The sequence below is a fragment of the Hippoglossus stenolepis genome, chromosome 8, assembly GCF_022539355.2.
Source record: "Hippoglossus stenolepis isolate QCI-W04-F060 chromosome 8, HSTE1.2, whole genome shotgun sequence".
Lineage (NCBI taxonomy): Eukaryota > Metazoa > Chordata > Actinopteri > Pleuronectiformes > Pleuronectidae > Hippoglossus > Hippoglossus stenolepis.
In genome coordinates this window covers 12094892-12111869 of record NC_061490.1, presented here as the reverse complement: position 1 = coordinate 12111869, position 16978 = coordinate 12094892, and the positions used below count along the sequence as shown (strand labels likewise).

Below are 16978 nucleotides of genomic sequence, written 5' to 3'. Positions count from 1 at the left end.
TTAGCCAACACAGAATAATAATAGCAAGTTGCAGAATCTAATCAATACTTTTGTCTTCACAGACGTGTTATTTGAATCAGCCACACTATTTAGGAGGTCTGTTTAGGGAACTAATGGAAATGGGCATTTGTATGCATTGTTTTGTAGCATTTTAAATTAGTGGCTCACATTAGTTTCGTCCAGGCAACGTCTTTACAGACCACATTTTTGTGGGGCTGCTGTTGTGTAGTTTCTGTACCGGGACTGTCAATGGCTTTTCTGCTAATAACAAACCAACAGCAGCCCACCAACTGTCTGTCTGCCTGTATCTCAATTCTCAAAATGTCAGGGAATAGCTGTCCATCATCCGCAGTGTCTTTTGTCTCCTCCATTGTTTTCCATCTTTCTGTGGGAGAACATGACAGTGTTGAGAGAGGGAACGGATGCAGGACAGCGCCCGGCCAGCGGAAGTCTTGGTCTCCATTTAGACACATTGACAAGTGAATAGTGTGCGCATGTCCGCGTGTGCGTGGATGTTAGTGTGTCCTATATAAAGAGATTACCATATGTAGACACCTCGTGTGAAGGCGGGGATACCGAGCAGGATCTGTCACCGCTCAGCGAAGCACACACACACACACACACACACACACACACACACACACACACACACACACACACACACACACACACACACACACACACACACACACACACACACACACACACACACTAACAGAAACAAAAAAACAGAAAGAGGTGAAGGACAGAGAATGTAGAGCAGGGGAGGAAATAGATATGGAGAGTTTGACACACAGCCGAAATATAACAAGACATGTAGACAGAGAGAGGAGAACTTATTGTTTTCTTCTAATTTGCATGTTGCTTGGGGGTCATATTAAACTCCCGAAGTGTATGAAGACTTTTTGTGCCTCCCAATGGACTAACGGTCTCACACTTAAAAATGACCACCAGCACTAAAAGTTGTCCTTGTGTGCTGTAAAAGTTTACACCCTGGAAATTTGCTCCAGTGCTTTTGTCACTCTCTAGTTTACAGTAATCCACTATATTTCAGGGAAATTGAAAAATTCACTGTTAATTCAGTCAACCATGCAGTTATAAGGCCGTTTCCATAAAAGCTTGGAGAGGAGAACAAATAATAAGCACAAGGACGAAATAAATGTGGCTGCTGATAGGATAAGATTCAGGATACCTGAAGCTGATGGCGTTACGTGCCTCGGAATAAGTTTATATGCTGTTTGGATTTGTTTATGTTTAATACAGATAGAGGCAAAAACCGTTGCACATTAGAGAACTTAGTTGTGCCTTAATCTCTAGTAGTTTTGAACATTTACATGGTGTTCATTTTTAAAACTCTAGCGCTTGTACAAAGCAGGTTATATTTATCTGCAGCCCCATATCTTTGTTATGACAAGTTCAAAATTGGTTCTGCTTATCTGGATCAGCATCACAGATATAAGTACTCCACCAAAGTAGGTTTTGTTTTCAAGGGGAGCATGAAAACATATACAAGTACAAATGCATAGTCATACTCAACTTTATGTTGTGTAAATGTCCAGATACACTTGAATTTGAGATCTTTTTCAACACTGCTGATCTTTATATGCTCAAAAAACACATTTGGTTACATCTCAGTAAGCCTGTTTCTACAAATCCCAGAGGCAGAGATTAAAATGACCTTCAGTCGTCTCTACTGCTTAAGAAATCCAGATGTGACGGTTGTAAGATCTTAAAACACATCACGTCTGCAGCTGTAATGAAACTTTTTGCTTACAAATCTCTTTTTTTACTACAAAACAGTGTCTGTGCCAAAGGTGTGGTCTTCTCTGGATTTAACATGACACCAGCAGCAAACTGGACTGAAGCAGCAAACTTTATTATAAAGTTAAAGAAGCACAGAGGAGAAAGTATATATGCAAACTCAAACGTGTATGTGTAAAAAATATATTCATATACACAATCACACAGTGCACACACACACATTCAAAGATGCATAAGCGAGCATGCGGATGCACAATTTTAAGTGCAGGTCAGAGAGAGCTGAGTCAGCTGAAAAGCTGATAGCCTCATCTACTCCGCCTCACATTATCTCTCACAGCACGTTTAAAAACTGCCATAACACTTTAAACGTTTGTGTGTTTGTCTGGCAGCCAATGTTCCCAGTTCCATTACTGTACCACTCCCTCATTTTGTGTTTCCAAGTTACAGAGAGGTGAGAGAGAAAGGGAATATGCTGATTCACGCCTCTCGCTTGTTTTCTTCTTCTACTACAACTACTACTCTTTTCTCTTCCTCTTCTTCCAGATTTTGTTGTTTAGATGTTGTGGTGTAAACTTAGATTTTTAATCACTGTCAATTAGATCTGTCCTCACTTGGTTTTGAACAATCTGTATACAGTGTTGAATAAATGTTATGGAAACATCCAAAATGCTCACACTGTTAAACCAAAGCTATGGGACCAATATTGTAACAATATTGTTAGTGTGTGTGTGTGTGTGTGTGTGTGTGTGTGTGTGTGTGTGTGTGTGTGTGTGTGTGTGTGTGTGTGTGTGTGTTTGCAGAGAGTTGTGTAACTGTGTCTTAAAGGAATCTGCAAACACTTACATAGATATTAAAGGATGAAAAGTGTTTTAACTTACCAGGCCTCACAATTAGCTGTTGTTGTACGCAGGATTTTAGTTACACTTCTGCTTTGGCGGATCAGCAAATACGTGTGGGGATTTGTCCATAGCCACAATGTTGATGTTTTTTTACCCTGAGCTGAGGTATGGCAAGTGAGGCGACCATTTTTCTCATGTGTTTTGGTTAAAAAGAAAGTTTCTTACCCATGGATTGTTGTTGAGAGCCTGTCTCACAGCCACCCTGCCCATGTGCGGCCCCCTATTGTCGAATCCTGACTTCATTTTAAGAGTAGTGAAGCACAGACCAGGTCGAGTGAAAACACAGACGCTCAGGGGATTATTGGTGTGGATAGTGTAGTTACCAATAAGGACATCACAGTTTACCCGAACAATAAGCCTTACTACCGATAACATCTCTGCTCTTCTCTCAAAGAGCCGTACAGAGGAGCTTCCTCCTGCATGTGCCCCATGTTATCCAGCTGTTTTTGGATTCACACACTGTGCCCACCCTCTGGAAAGAATCAATCATTATTCCAGCTCCAAAGAAACTTTGTCCGACTGAAAATAATGATGACAGACCCGAGGCTCTGATTTCAGTTGTGATGAAATGCTTTGAAAAATACATGATGCCTGTACTCAAGGCAGAGGTCAACTCTGTACTCGATCCATTCCTGTTTGCCTACAGGGATGGGGGGGGGGGGCTATGGCCAACATTGTGGCTATGGACAAATCCCCACATGTATACTGAATTAACAGTATCAACTATTTCACTATTAAGCACTTGGAAGACCACAAGGATTATGCACACACTTGCTATTTGTTAATTTAGGCTGTGCTTTTAATGCACGTCATCCCCATGTTCTGATCATTGAAAACAGAGAAGATGATGTCAATCCTTTTATATGTTTTTTTCCTGGGCGGCACGGTGGTGTGGTGGTTAGCCTCTCAAAAGGAATGTTCCAAGTCGAATCCTGTTTCGGCCGTGGTCTTTCTGTGTGGATATTGGTTGAATGCACATATTGTGAGTCGCTTTGGATAAAAGCGTCAGCTAAATGAAATGTAATAATGTAATATTGCATGTTCTCCCTGTGTTTGCATGGGTTATCTCCAGGTGCTCCAGCTTCCTGCCACAGTCCAAAGACATGCAGACTGCTGTTAGGTTAATTGGACACACTAAATTAACTGTAGGTGTGAGTGTGAGAGTGTTTCTATATGTCAGCCTCCCGAAAAGACTGGCAGCCTGTCCAACCATCTCATTATAAATGTGAGAAAAACTAAGGAGAAGGTTCAGAATTTCAGGTCGGTGGGAGATCATCGTCCACTGGTTACACATGATGAGCCAATTATCCAGGTCGGCTCCCACAAGCACGCTGGAGTTCACTTAAACAACACCTTTAGCTGCAGGGCTCATGTTGAAAGCCTGCATCCTCATTTACAGCACAAGTTGTGCTTCCTTACGACTCAGGGCGAACCAGATACATTTGTTTTTATTCTACCAGACTGCATTGGAGTGCATAGTCTCGTTTGGGATGTCAGCATGGTACGGCAGTTTCGCTGTACTGTTAAAATTTAAGCTCACTCGTCTGGTTACAGCACTCCATGAAAGTTATGGGGAGGAATGAACAACAGTCCCTCCAGTCACTCTATGAGCAGTCAGAGAATATTGTCGGACTCATCGAATGTTCTCCATAATGATGAGGCCTCACACTCTCGCCAACAGAAACTTTTTTTTATCACTGCTCATGCAATAGGTGTAAGACGTGTAATATTACATGTATGTATAAGGTGCAGTATGTGTAATTTTTGGATGTGTGAGTCCCCAAAAAATGTTCCCAATGGAAACAGTGACTACATGTACATGGATAACAATATCACAATATTGTCTATATTCTAAATAAGACATTATTTTGAATATGATGTTAATGTGAGTTGCAAAAAAAAGAATATTCCATTCATATTCCACTTTACATGTGATAGAGCAAAGTGTGATTTATGGCGTCAAGCAGTGTGTAATTGTCGTAGATGTGGAAAATGCTGCAAAAACTACAATAGAATGTTATAATGTAATGAAAACTTGTACATGTCGACTTAATGTGACTAAGGTCGACTATTCCACATGAATTCATTTGATTGTTTCTTATTCTGAGTAAGACCTTATTTGGGTAAAGATAATAATATTATCTTAATAATATCTAAATAATATTCTGTTTCATTGGCAGTGTCTTATTCAAACTATTGTCTTAATCAGGTTGATATCAGAATATTGCTGTCCATGTAAACGTAGTCAGTAAATTGTATCGTATTATAAATTATGAACAGGAACAGTTTCTCCTATTCCTGTTGATTTTGTTTTGACATTTCCAGTCACTGGAGATAACGTTGAGTTGATGGTTCACTGTTTCCACTATCAGACCCAGCAGCGATGTTCACTGTGTGAGATTACCAAAGTCAAATGTGCAATATGACAAAGACAATGAAGCACTGTCAGCGGGCCATACAATAAAAAGTCATTTATCTTTTGTCTGAAATATGATAAGGAAAGAAGAATTCTTAAAACCACCTGACGGATAGATGCAAAGAAATGAGGTGCTTTATATTACAGATGGTGCTGATTGGTAAGACAGCAGCAGCGCTCACATTAGACTGTGAACGTCTGTTTATCTGAATATGTGTGTGTGTGTGTGTGAGAGGAAGGAAGAGAAGAAGGCTAATTCATCTTGTGCTGGCAGTAGTATTAGCTGTGGAGAAATCCTGTGGACAGAAACCAGCCGTCTGACCTGCCAGCAGCAGCAGCAGCAGCAGCGTGCAGCGAAATACGTGCTGCTTATTGTTCTCATATTTCACCCTTATTTCTTTTGGTCAGCGCTGCTTTTTTGTATCTTTCTTTGTTGCTGAACCAAAACTGATCCAAAGTCTCAAATTTGAGCTTAGTCCCCTGTCAGCCTCTGAGCGACTGGGTATGTATCAGATATACTGTCATGTGAGCATGTTGCTTGACCAACATAAATGGAGAAAGTTATATTTGGAGTCAGGGCACATATATGTGATTGATAATCACCTGCTGACTGTGGTTGGTGCAGGATGTGACGCACACGGACATCAGTCGCGTGGTCTGTAGTTTGTTAACTTTAATACCGGTCTCCCAACTCACTGCCAGCCAGACAGCCTCCCTTCTGTGGGATCGCTTATATCGGCTGGCTCGACACAGCTAATGTCAGGGCCTCCTCCATCATGGCGTGCTATGAAAACTACAGCCAATGACGGCCAATTGGGTCAAACTCACAAACGTTGCGATTGGTTGACGCTGTGAAGTCACTGGTCAAAGTGGAACTCCATGTGAAGCCATGCTGCGGATTGGCTTCACCACAAGATGTCTCTAGCACATATTGGAAGCGAGCGGGAGGTGAAGGTTCGTCTCTGCTACATTCCTGTACATGCGTGACCGTGGCCTAAAAATGTAGTGCAGACTTTTCAAATCAATCTGTATATAAAATTTTGTAATAACTTACAGCAGCTATCACAACACTAAACTCCCACGATGTTCACTATCAGATATAACTCTGACTTTAAAACATTGAGCTGAAACAGTTGAGAGAGTATTGTACTGTGTGACCCCAGATGTTGGCCACGTGTAGAAAAATGTTTGAAAATAAACTGTGTTTCGTATAAATCTGTTCTGATGTCTGCTACTGATGTTGGCCGCGAGTTCATATCTCTGAAGTGTAAGAACAGAGGAATAATTCAAATTGTCCATTTTCGAGAATAAACTTCCTCCAGACTAAATTTGAATCTGAGTCACTGCTGGAGTAAATGGAAGAACCAGCCTGAAGGAGAGAGAATGACAACGTTAACATCTGGAGCTGGAATTGTAAACATGCACACGCACACACACACACACACACACACACACACACACACTAAAATACAGTTTCACATCGTTGCCTTATATGAATTCACTATAACCATGAATACTACTTGAAACTGAAACCACAAAATAACAGAAAATACCAGCAAAATGTCACCACCTTAGAGGATTTGATCTTTTATATCACAAAAGTACAACACACACACACACACACACACACACACACACACACACACACACACACACACACACACACACACACACACACACACACACACACACCATGCTCAGTGAAGTGTGCAGAATGGAGGATGAGAAGAGAAAGTCATTAGAAAGCAGCCATCCAGATGTCAGCCTGGGGAATGGGAGCTGACACTCAAATATGAACTTTGTCCAACTCCACATTAGCTGAACCCCATAACTGTGTTTGTGTGCGTGCATGCGTGTGTATGTGTATATAAGTGTTCCTATGACATACTGCATATGTATTGTCACTAAGGGTATGAAAGAGCAAAAGTACGACATAGAAGTTCTCATAACGATGAACCATGCGGCTGCTGATAACTTTACTTTATTGCAACTGCAGCGCTCTGTGCTCATTAAACATGCAACTAGTTGAATTTCACGGTTCGTGGCAGCGACCTAAACCTCCTCTAAGGAGACAGGTTAAACTCACAGACAACTTAGATTATATCATAATCCACATACACAGGGACCTTAGTGTCACTTTGATCAACAAGAGATTACGTGGCGTGTTGTTGATGCACATACCCACAGGAGACTTAGATGGACACAGATGCTGGAACTCTGAAAATATTCCATTAAAAATGACAACTCTGTTTTTTTTCTCAGTCTATTCAGTTGTTTTGTCTTTTTTAGTAAATAATAATAATGATTGAGAGTATTGAGATAAAATACTTTGGATCTCAATCTCAAGATTTGTCAGAACATAGGAGTTTCTCTGTTGTTTTAGAAATACTCCACATTATTTCTAATGCACCTTATTCTCTGTCTCCCGTCCAGCTCCATGTGACCATCAGTAAGACATCGGTGAAGGTGGTGTTAGATTGTTCTGCGGTGGGGGAGAAATCCATCAACGCAGCCGGTAACATCACCACAGACGGGGTGGAGATCCTGGGAAGGATGTTCCAGTCCAGAGGAACAGAGGACAACTCTGCCCCAGTCAGTACCCAGTCTTGTCTTTATTATTGTAAAGTGCACAATGAATAAATAGTGAATGCATATTAATTTAGGATTCCTTCTGGTCATGGACATTTTAAAAGTATCCTCTATACATTACAGTATGTATAGAGGGATTATCAGAACAGTAGGGCACAAGTGGTTGGGCAAAATCAAGAAGTTGACAATTTTTTAAGTAAAAAGTAAAAATGCCAGGTTTGTATTTTCCAGCCAGCTCCACATATTTCATAAAAAATAAACTCTTGATTTTTTTTATATTTTCTTACTCAGCAAGTAAGCCTGCTGCCTGCCCCAGCCTGGCTGGATGACGTAAACCAAAGAGTAAATTAAATTCTGCTTTCACCAAGCAATTATAATTTGCCAGTTATAACTGTTCCTTTGTGCAATAAAAATCCAAAATCGTTTTAGTGAGCTGTAGTCAATTTTAGTATTTCACTAGTAGAAATGTACAATGTGATTTACATAGCCTATACTATTTTAGCTGCGTCATACAAGCGCTCAAAAAAAAAATGTTACAATGAAACCTAATGGGTCTTTAAGTTTTCTCTCTTTTTATACACAGAGCAGAGGCTTTGTTTTTTAAGAACTAGTTTGTTTCAGGCTACACAAAGAATCATTTTCATTAGTTAGGAGTCTTATATTCATAGAATTCATAGTGAGAGTGGGTTTTTGAGGGAATGAGTTTGATTGAGGGCATTACGAACCTGAGCAAGAATCAGCATGAATACACAACAATCAGGTTTTCAATCAGTTTCAATGTTAGTTCCAGTTTGACTGAAAGTGCTCAGCTAGTTAAATTCAAAGACGCCCTGTGGTTCTGTGATAGCAGGTTTATAATTACAAGGATACGACTGTTACACACAGGCTATAAGGCCAGACTTTTCTCCTCAGGCATAAAAACATTTTCTTTCAGTAATTGTCATTCATTTTCCAATAAATTGGGCTGTTTGTGGATTTGAAGATGTGACATTTGAAAATGATTATGTGGCAAATAAGGACATTGAGTGCTAATTTAACTGAGCCTGGGATATTTGAATCAACTTTGGTTTAATTAAACAACGGTTCAGTTACTGTACGTCAGACTTTCAGGGGCCTTATCTATACTTGAAAGAATATTTAATAAACATCAAGTAAAAATTAAACATGACACAAGCTGTGTTCAACAAATACAGATAATGATTGTGTAAATGAAACAGTGGAAAAGAGTAAACAGAATTTCTTCTCACTCTCTAATGGTGTGTTCGTGTCTGCATGTTTTGAACTGAAGATAAAACAGTTTCACAGTCAGTTTGTTCTGTGTGGGAGTTTTCCATAGTTTAACTTGTGTCTGTGATATATACATATTAAGTTTGATATAAATGTTTGATGGTTGAGGTAATGGGGGACTTCTGCTTTCTGGATAGTCCGACATGAAAGATCCTCATCACTGCCCTTCTAATAAAATAAACATTGTATGTCAGCAGGCACCTTCCTCAGTGTTGATGCTGAATTTAAGAAATGAATCATACACAAGACCATGATGTAATTTAGAGCCTGGTTTACAGTTGAAGATTAGAGGAGCCTCCAGAACAAGTTCCAGCACTTTCAGCTTCATTAAAGCTGTGAGTCAAAGTGTTAACAAAACTAGAAACACCCGGAAACCATGACAACATATCATGATGGAATTGTGTGTGTGTGTGTGTTTACAGTTCCAGCTCCAGATGTTCGACATCATCTGCAGTACATCCTGGGCCAGCAGAGATAAGTGTTGTGAGCTGCCAGCATTAGTAAGAAACTACCACACTCACACACATACTCTTTCACTCTCTCTCTAACACTCACACACACACACACACACACACACACACACACACACACACACACACACACACACACACACACATACAGACCTGCTCACATTCACTTCAATACAGAATTGTCTACCTCTGTGAGTACACAGTGGTTTTGATCCAACTGAGTTATGATGAAACCAGGATTAAAGCCAAGTTACTTTGACTCTGTACTGAATCAATGAGTATCAGCACTAGTCCCTGTTAGTGGGGCCTGTGGTCAGGTGGGTAATTTCATTTATGGGATTTAAATTCCATTAATCAGAATGTTGAGAGTCTGTCTGTATGAGACCAGAATGACCAATTAACACTTAAGGTATAAAACAAACCCGCACAACAAACAGACACACTTAATAGTTACCTGTTAATTAAATGCAACTGTACAACCTGATGCAACCACAAAGCAATATCCTTGTGATGATTATAATGTTCAGCTCGTGCTGCCCATGCCGAGAGGTCCAAAAAGTGTTTTATTTAACTCCGTGGTCATTTTTAGGTTGAATTTGTCCTTGGTCCTGAATTGCACATACATTACATTACTGTGTACAGCATGTTTCTATTTTTTGTCCAAGGCACATGCCATACATGAGGCAAAGTCGGCCTTTTGTTTGAAACACCCCCGTACAGTCTCCAAACTCTACACTTATCTAACGTGTGTGTTTGTGTCTTCAGAGAGTTGAGGAGCAGTGCCCTTCCATGCCTCATGCTTGCACCTGCTCCCAGGACAGTAAAGGACCCCCAGGACCCTCTGGACCTCCTGTAAGATATCTCTCTTTCTTATTAATTAATTCATTAAAAAATATGATATGGAAAAGAGTCTAAACCCGACTAGACCATGGTGAGAGGACATTCCATGTTGGTCCCCTTTTAATTTGCGTCATATCCTCTTTACCTGTGGCTTTGTTCGTCTCTGCTAAAGCTTTTTTGGCAAACGATGTATGACGAAGGAAAAACACACTGGTATCCAATTAGCCAGTCGGCAGCTTTTTCCCTCCACTGTTTGTATTGGTCACTCGTAATGGGTCGTGATTATTCATTGTTCTTTGGTGCATAACGTGAATGAATCTTAAATACATCACTTCATTTGTCAACATGATTTGTACCTGAGTTGCGTCACGCAGATTTCATCAGCAATGGTGGTGAAGAAAACAACTTTCTTGATCACACGCTGCTTCACAACATACATTTAATTATTTGATTAAATTACAACCCAAATTTTTTAGTTTGAGGAACCTTTCCTCATCTTACTTTTTTGTTTACAAGCTTTTTCATTTGCATTTTTACTTCTCCCTTGTGTCACTTAGTCGCTCATTCTCTTTGAGTGCCTGTGTTTGTATCTATTCCAGAAAAGGGTTTAGACTGTCAATAATGGATCCTGCTGGTAAATTTCAAAGTGAGACAGACACTCTGGCAGCTTTGTTAAAAGGTCAATTTCCATCCGTGGAATTTACTATTGAATGTTCAGAAAGTCGATTCAAAAGCCTTAATTCAAAACGCTTTAGTGGCCCCTGTCGGCCAGTTGGTTTGCAAACATAATAGGACATTAAAAATACATTTTCAAACATAAAATAATCAAAACATGTAAAATATCAGCGTGTAAGGATGAAAGGTTGAAGGCTTAATGACAGTGGTCAAACCAGGCCTGACCAACGGATTCAGGGACAATACATCAGTCGATATATCGTCTTTTGTCACTGATCCATTAACATCTGAAACCAGTTGCTTTTAAAGCTATAATCTTAATGAAAATATAATATATAGATAAACTTTGTTTATATTGTCCCTTTCAAAACACAGTTACAGGGCGCTTTACAAGTTAAAAAGGAAAAACTGAAGGCAAACAATAGGAAACTTTTAAAGAGCAAACAACAAGAAACTAATCTAAAATAATTTTGATTTGAAGATCACACAGAAATAAAAAAGGGTACAAAATAAGGGAGAGAAATCTTCAGGCGTTGAGGTGACATATGTTAGAGAAAGAGGGATGATCTCGTAGAGAAGCTGTATTCATCTCACGCAGCAGCAGGTAAAACCTGATAGAGGCTGATAGATGAGAGCAAGTAAATGAGCTCATTTACTACCTGAGACTCTTTGTCTATATTCTCTCTCTTCTTTTCCTTCTCTCTTTATCTCTCTGTCTCACATTTGATGTCTTCATTCCTTTCCCTCCACCTCTATATCTCTTTCTTCTTCTCCTATTACTTCTCCTTTCTTAAGTTCTCTCTCTCTGTCTCCAGCCTGTGGGGCTGAGGGCAGGGGAGAGTTGTGGATCGACACAGGAATGGTTTGAGAAACTAATCACAGTCAAGTCGCCCAGTTTTTCATCCCTGTCTGAGGAGCCACATTCACTTACTCATCTACAGGCCACAGCCCTCCCTTCTTCTTCTCTACATCTCTTTATCTATCTATCTATCTATCTATCTATCTATCTATCTATCTATCTATCTATCTATCTATCTATCTATCTATCTATCTATCTATCTATCTATCTGTCTGTCTGTCTGTCTATCTATCTATCTATCTATCTATCTATCTATCTATCTATCTATCTATCTATCTATCCATCCATCCATCCATCCATCCATCCATCCATCCATCCATCATCATCCATTATCTATCTATCTATCTGTAGCTCTCTCTCTCTCTCTCTCTCTCTCTCTCTCTCTCTCTCTCTCTCTCTCTCTCTCTCTCCATGATCCCTCTCCCTATATCTCCCTCTATATCTAATGGCTATTAAGTTGGAATTTGATTCAAAAAATGTTGTGAAAACTACTTATAAATGAGCTTAATTTTAGTATTTAATGACATTTATTTTCTTAATTTTCTCTTTTTAACTTATAATAAAAGAAAAGTAAAACTGTTGAATAAGTCTGAACATGATTCTGTGGTTTTCTCTTTACTGTAATTTCTTCTGTAACCTCCACCTCTTGTCTCCTTTCCTATTTTTCATTCTCTTTTTCTCATTTCTTTTATATTTTGCCTCCAATTCATCCCAGAGCCTGAGGCGCTTCTTCCTGTTCCCTCTCATTTTATACCTCTGTGTGCCTCCGTCTGTCTCTCTGTCTGTGTCTGTTTCTCTCTCCGGCAATGAATGGGGCTCCTTAAATCAAATTTTAACTACAGCATATAGGCGTAGATGAATGGTTTATTGACAAAATCATGGCCACTTCTGTGCTAAAGCTGCGCGCTGCAGTCAGTGGGGCTTTGAGGAAGGATGAAAAGACGATGCCATTCCCCTTGTTAAAACAACATAATGGTTGTTAACAGAATAAATGTATTAAATCCCCCAGCGGAAGAAAAAGGTTCAGACAGACAGGAAAACCTTCAGCTTCCACGACCGACTGTGAACACAGAGAGTTAAAGAGTAAACATCGGATGTACACAGAATTTGATGTTGTGCTGTCGGGACTTAGTGCGCTGCGATAAGTGGAGAAGTGTGAATAGACGGAAATTAATACTTGGCTCTACATGGAGATGCCTCATGTAGTGTCTAAACCCTCAAGATGCTGTCGAGAAGAGACAACTGGAGGCAAAATGAGATGGATTTAATTATCATTAAATAGAGTAGCTGATTTTATAATGAGATATTAATTATTTTCCTATTAATATCTGATATTCCTTTTTTGAAACAGATTTGCTATAGTTTGATCCCCACCACATAGACAGGTGGAAGTAAAGATTCCAAACAATGTTATTTTATTTTGCTATTTTACTGTAAACGTTTCCTTGCACTGCAGCAAACGTCTTCACTTTTCTAAATCTTTGAGTCACCTTTGGAATGATATTGATCAGCTCAGCTGAATCGCAGTGTTGTCTGTGCCCCCTGATTTGGCACAGGCTCGGCTCGATACCGAACATCAGTGGGCAATCAATCCGACATCACGGAAAGAAAAACTTTCTCTACACACCATCTCTGTTTGTTAAAACTGAATTGAGCCCCTGCTGAGATCCAAATATTACGACAAATAAATGTACTTTGCTATTGCCATCAAATTGCTCAGTTAAATGAAAATAGCTTTGTAATTTGTTTTCCTTGAAAAATCCAAACACACGGTTTTTGTATTTAAAGAACATTTCAATGAAAAAAATCCATTTAAAACCTCTTGCAGAGACAAATTGCTGAATTTACCAACAAAATCAATCATTTTGAGGAACATGTTCTCTTCCCAGACGTGAATGCATTTGAATCAGAAAACAGTTATTGTCTGAAATTTAAATGTGTCTCTTCGCTGCCGGAAAAAAATATTTAAAGGATACTTCCTGTGTTTTTAAGGTCTATTCTTTTCAATTCTCATATACTATATATGCTGTTGAAAGAGTAATTGGTTGCTTCGGTTATTCCCTTGCTCTTCTCCAGCAGCACACTGCTGTTGATGGATGATGATGAAGGACAAAGATGATATTCAGATGAAGGTTTGAGCATTCAGCATTTTGGCTTTGTGACCCAGCAACAAACCTTGTTCCAGAAATACGAGGAATTGTTCCACTAAAGAGACTGAGGCGTTCAAAGATACCCACTTGATGTCTCTTACTCAGACTGTTGAAGTCTCACAGCTTTTACATGACTGAGCAGTAGACGGGTGAATCATTTAAAGTAGTTCTTTCAATGTTGCACATCAAAATAGAGCTTAAAAATCAGAAGCAGTGCGTTAAGTGACAAAAGTGGAACCACACAAGCATCATGTCTAGCAGTAGTAATGAATACCAAAATATGTTCTGTATAAAGATTGACGACATGACTGCAGCCCAAAAGTGAAGCCAAAGCATCTTGACTGTCACCTGGGGGCTGGCTGCAGTTTAGGTTTTAAACCCGGCCTCCTCCATGTTGATGAATGGGACATGGCCCAAGCTAAAACGTCAAATATTTTTTTCTTAAAGATGGTTTCTGTAATTGTATGTAGTTCTTATCACAGTGACGTAAGTTCATGTGCTAATTTGATCTGTAAGTTTGGTTTTAATTGGTTGTTTGATGCTATTAAAAACAGGGTTCAATGTCATGATTAACAGACTGAGACTGAAACTCAGCTCCAAATACATAATGTGGCGTCGTCTGTATCCAACATATTTTAGCTTCATATCTCAATAGTGGGGGGAATTGCAGATGCGTCCATCATCTTTATACAGTCTATGAAAGAGATATACAGCAGTCAGTGATCCTGAGTGGTAAAGCAAATTATCACGAGGACAAACTTACTGTATATTGGTCAATAGTTTGCTTGTATCGACTTTTTTTTGTCAGACATTTAGAAAAATAAATGTATTTTATATGTACACTGGTATTGTCTATTAAAGTAATACAAAATTATATTAAAAAGATAGAGAGAGATGATCTACAGTTCTTCTATTAGGACTCAACTATTGCTTTTACTATATCCATGTTTCCCTTCTCATTATCCTCTCCCTTGATGCACATCGGCTGAATACTATAGGAACTACCTTAGCCCCCACCCTGCTCCCAGGGGAGACCTATTCAAGAAAACACAGGAAGAGGATGGACCTCTTCCTGGACCAATGATTAACAGATGTGTGCGGTTTGTCCCCGGATAAACCTCGGGGCTTGAGAGGTCAGCCCAGGGTTTACAGCTCCAGACTCCTGCTGTTACCCACAGATGCAGAGTAATGAAGTGCAGAGCTCGGAGGGACAGTTTACAGCAGAGCACCATTGGCCTCTGTCCATCATATTTATAATCCAGACATATCAAAGAGCTATGCACATCTAGTTTTATTAGATTAAGCCACAATATCCATGTTTCTCAGACATTTTAGGCACAGAATTGATTATGTGCTGTTTTTGAAAACTGTGTTTTTGATGTTACCTGTGTTTCAGGGAGGTCCAGGTATAAGGGGAGCCCGAGGAGACAGAGGAGAGGCAGGAGTAACGGTGAGTAAAGCACACTGAAGTCCCAAACAGTATCTATTTTTCACGCGTTTGAGCAAATGTGAGGTAGCATGTTCCTGCAGGAAGAAGCAGCCCAGGAGTAAACAGCAGGATACAGACTGTGTTTCAACAGGCAAGGGCAGAATCAGCAGGATACAGCATCATTTCGATTAATTTATCTCAAACCTTGAGAAGAAAATCTATATTTCTTAGATGAATTAAACCCCCTCCTTCAAAATGGCTGGACATGGAGAGCCTCATTTAATGTATCAGATTTCTATCAGAAATTTTCATTGAGGAAAAAGTGGCAGCATCCCTTTGCAACTGTGAATAAAAATAATACAGTACAGACAAGACTGAGCAAAGCTCTCATTTATAGTACATTTTAATCATATTACAGGACCACAGCTCCACCGTCAGGGGCGGAACAGGCTCCATCCTCTGATCAACCCAGTGATTACATATTAAAAGGTGTGAAGTAATGACCACCAGTCACAAACAGAGAGCTTTTTCAACAGCAGCTCCCTCCATCCTCCAGACAGGATAAACTCCTACATCAGTTTTCTATGCTAACTAATCTTCCTTTTTGGCCTCAGATTTCAGGCAGTCTGCTGATCGGCACTTTTACTCTCCTGTCTTTAACAGATGAGCTTGGAGACCTTAGACTGGAGACCCGACCTGAGCCCACTGGGACTAAAACTTTGAAATGATAATCGAGTTTGAGTCTGGCTCGGGACATTGGCTGGGCTATCTACTTAATTCTTTTAAACTGAATGTGCCTGTAATCGAGGACAACGGGCTCAGGGTGGGTTTGGACACAAACAAAAAAACAGAATGCCTGGCTCAGTTAGTTTTCTGTCAGATGTAAACGGGGCTCGCACAGAAAACTGCAGCCTAAACCGCACTCTATAACCAACACCGTCCAAAAGACTTATTGCAGTGTTTGCATCTGCTGTCGTTCTGCTGTGGAAGTCTCTTCCAAATTGTTACAAACCATCGAGCTGTGGCGTTCATCACAAAGCCTGATACTGTTGGGAATTTCCCTCACGCTCCCATGATAGTAATTTAATCTTCGATTGAAAAAGAAATATATGCTTTGAAACAAAACTTTAAAAGACGCAGCAGGGGTCCCGTCACTTCTGCTCAGGCCCACACAGCCGCCAATCCCAAAATTAAGCTTGTTTTCCTCAACCATGTGTCCTTCTCTGACTCCGCTGAGTGACAGCGTATCAAGTGCAGCACATGAAGTGGCCCACCCAGAACTTACAACTTAGCAAACATGACTAGAAAGCAAAAATGGGATCCGACGCATGAAAGGCTTTCTCAATACAAACCACGTGTGTTGTGTTTTGGGCTCTGGTATTGGACTGGTTATCTGTCCTGCTGCCACAAATACAGTACATATCAATTACATGTCTGCCAGATCACACTTATCTTCACTCAGAGTATTTGCATTATTACTCAGCTCCCCCATGAATTTATCGTTATTCATCCTCAGGAATGAATTTGGATGCATTGCTTGCTACAGTATGAGCACTGATAAATGGTCGAATAAATTGTGCAGTTATTAAAAGGAACCTTCAAC

The 16978-nt window shown here is 39.9% G+C and overlaps 1 protein-coding gene across 1 annotated transcript in view; it reads left to right on the top strand.

Annotated features, from left to right (window-relative positions):
- Positions 1-16978, top strand: part of col14a1a (collagen, type XIV, alpha 1a) — a 136597-nt gene that overhangs the window by 89043 nt on the left and 30576 nt on the right. Inside the window, exons 34-37 of the mRNA XM_035162462.2 lie at positions 7510-7668; positions 9375-9452; positions 10188-10274; positions 15343-15396. Of these exons, the coding sequence (XP_035018353.2) occupies positions 7510-7668; positions 9375-9452; positions 10188-10274; positions 15343-15396 (378 nt within the window). The remainder of the gene's footprint in view (positions 1-7509; positions 7669-9374; positions 9453-10187; positions 10275-15342; positions 15397-16978) is intronic.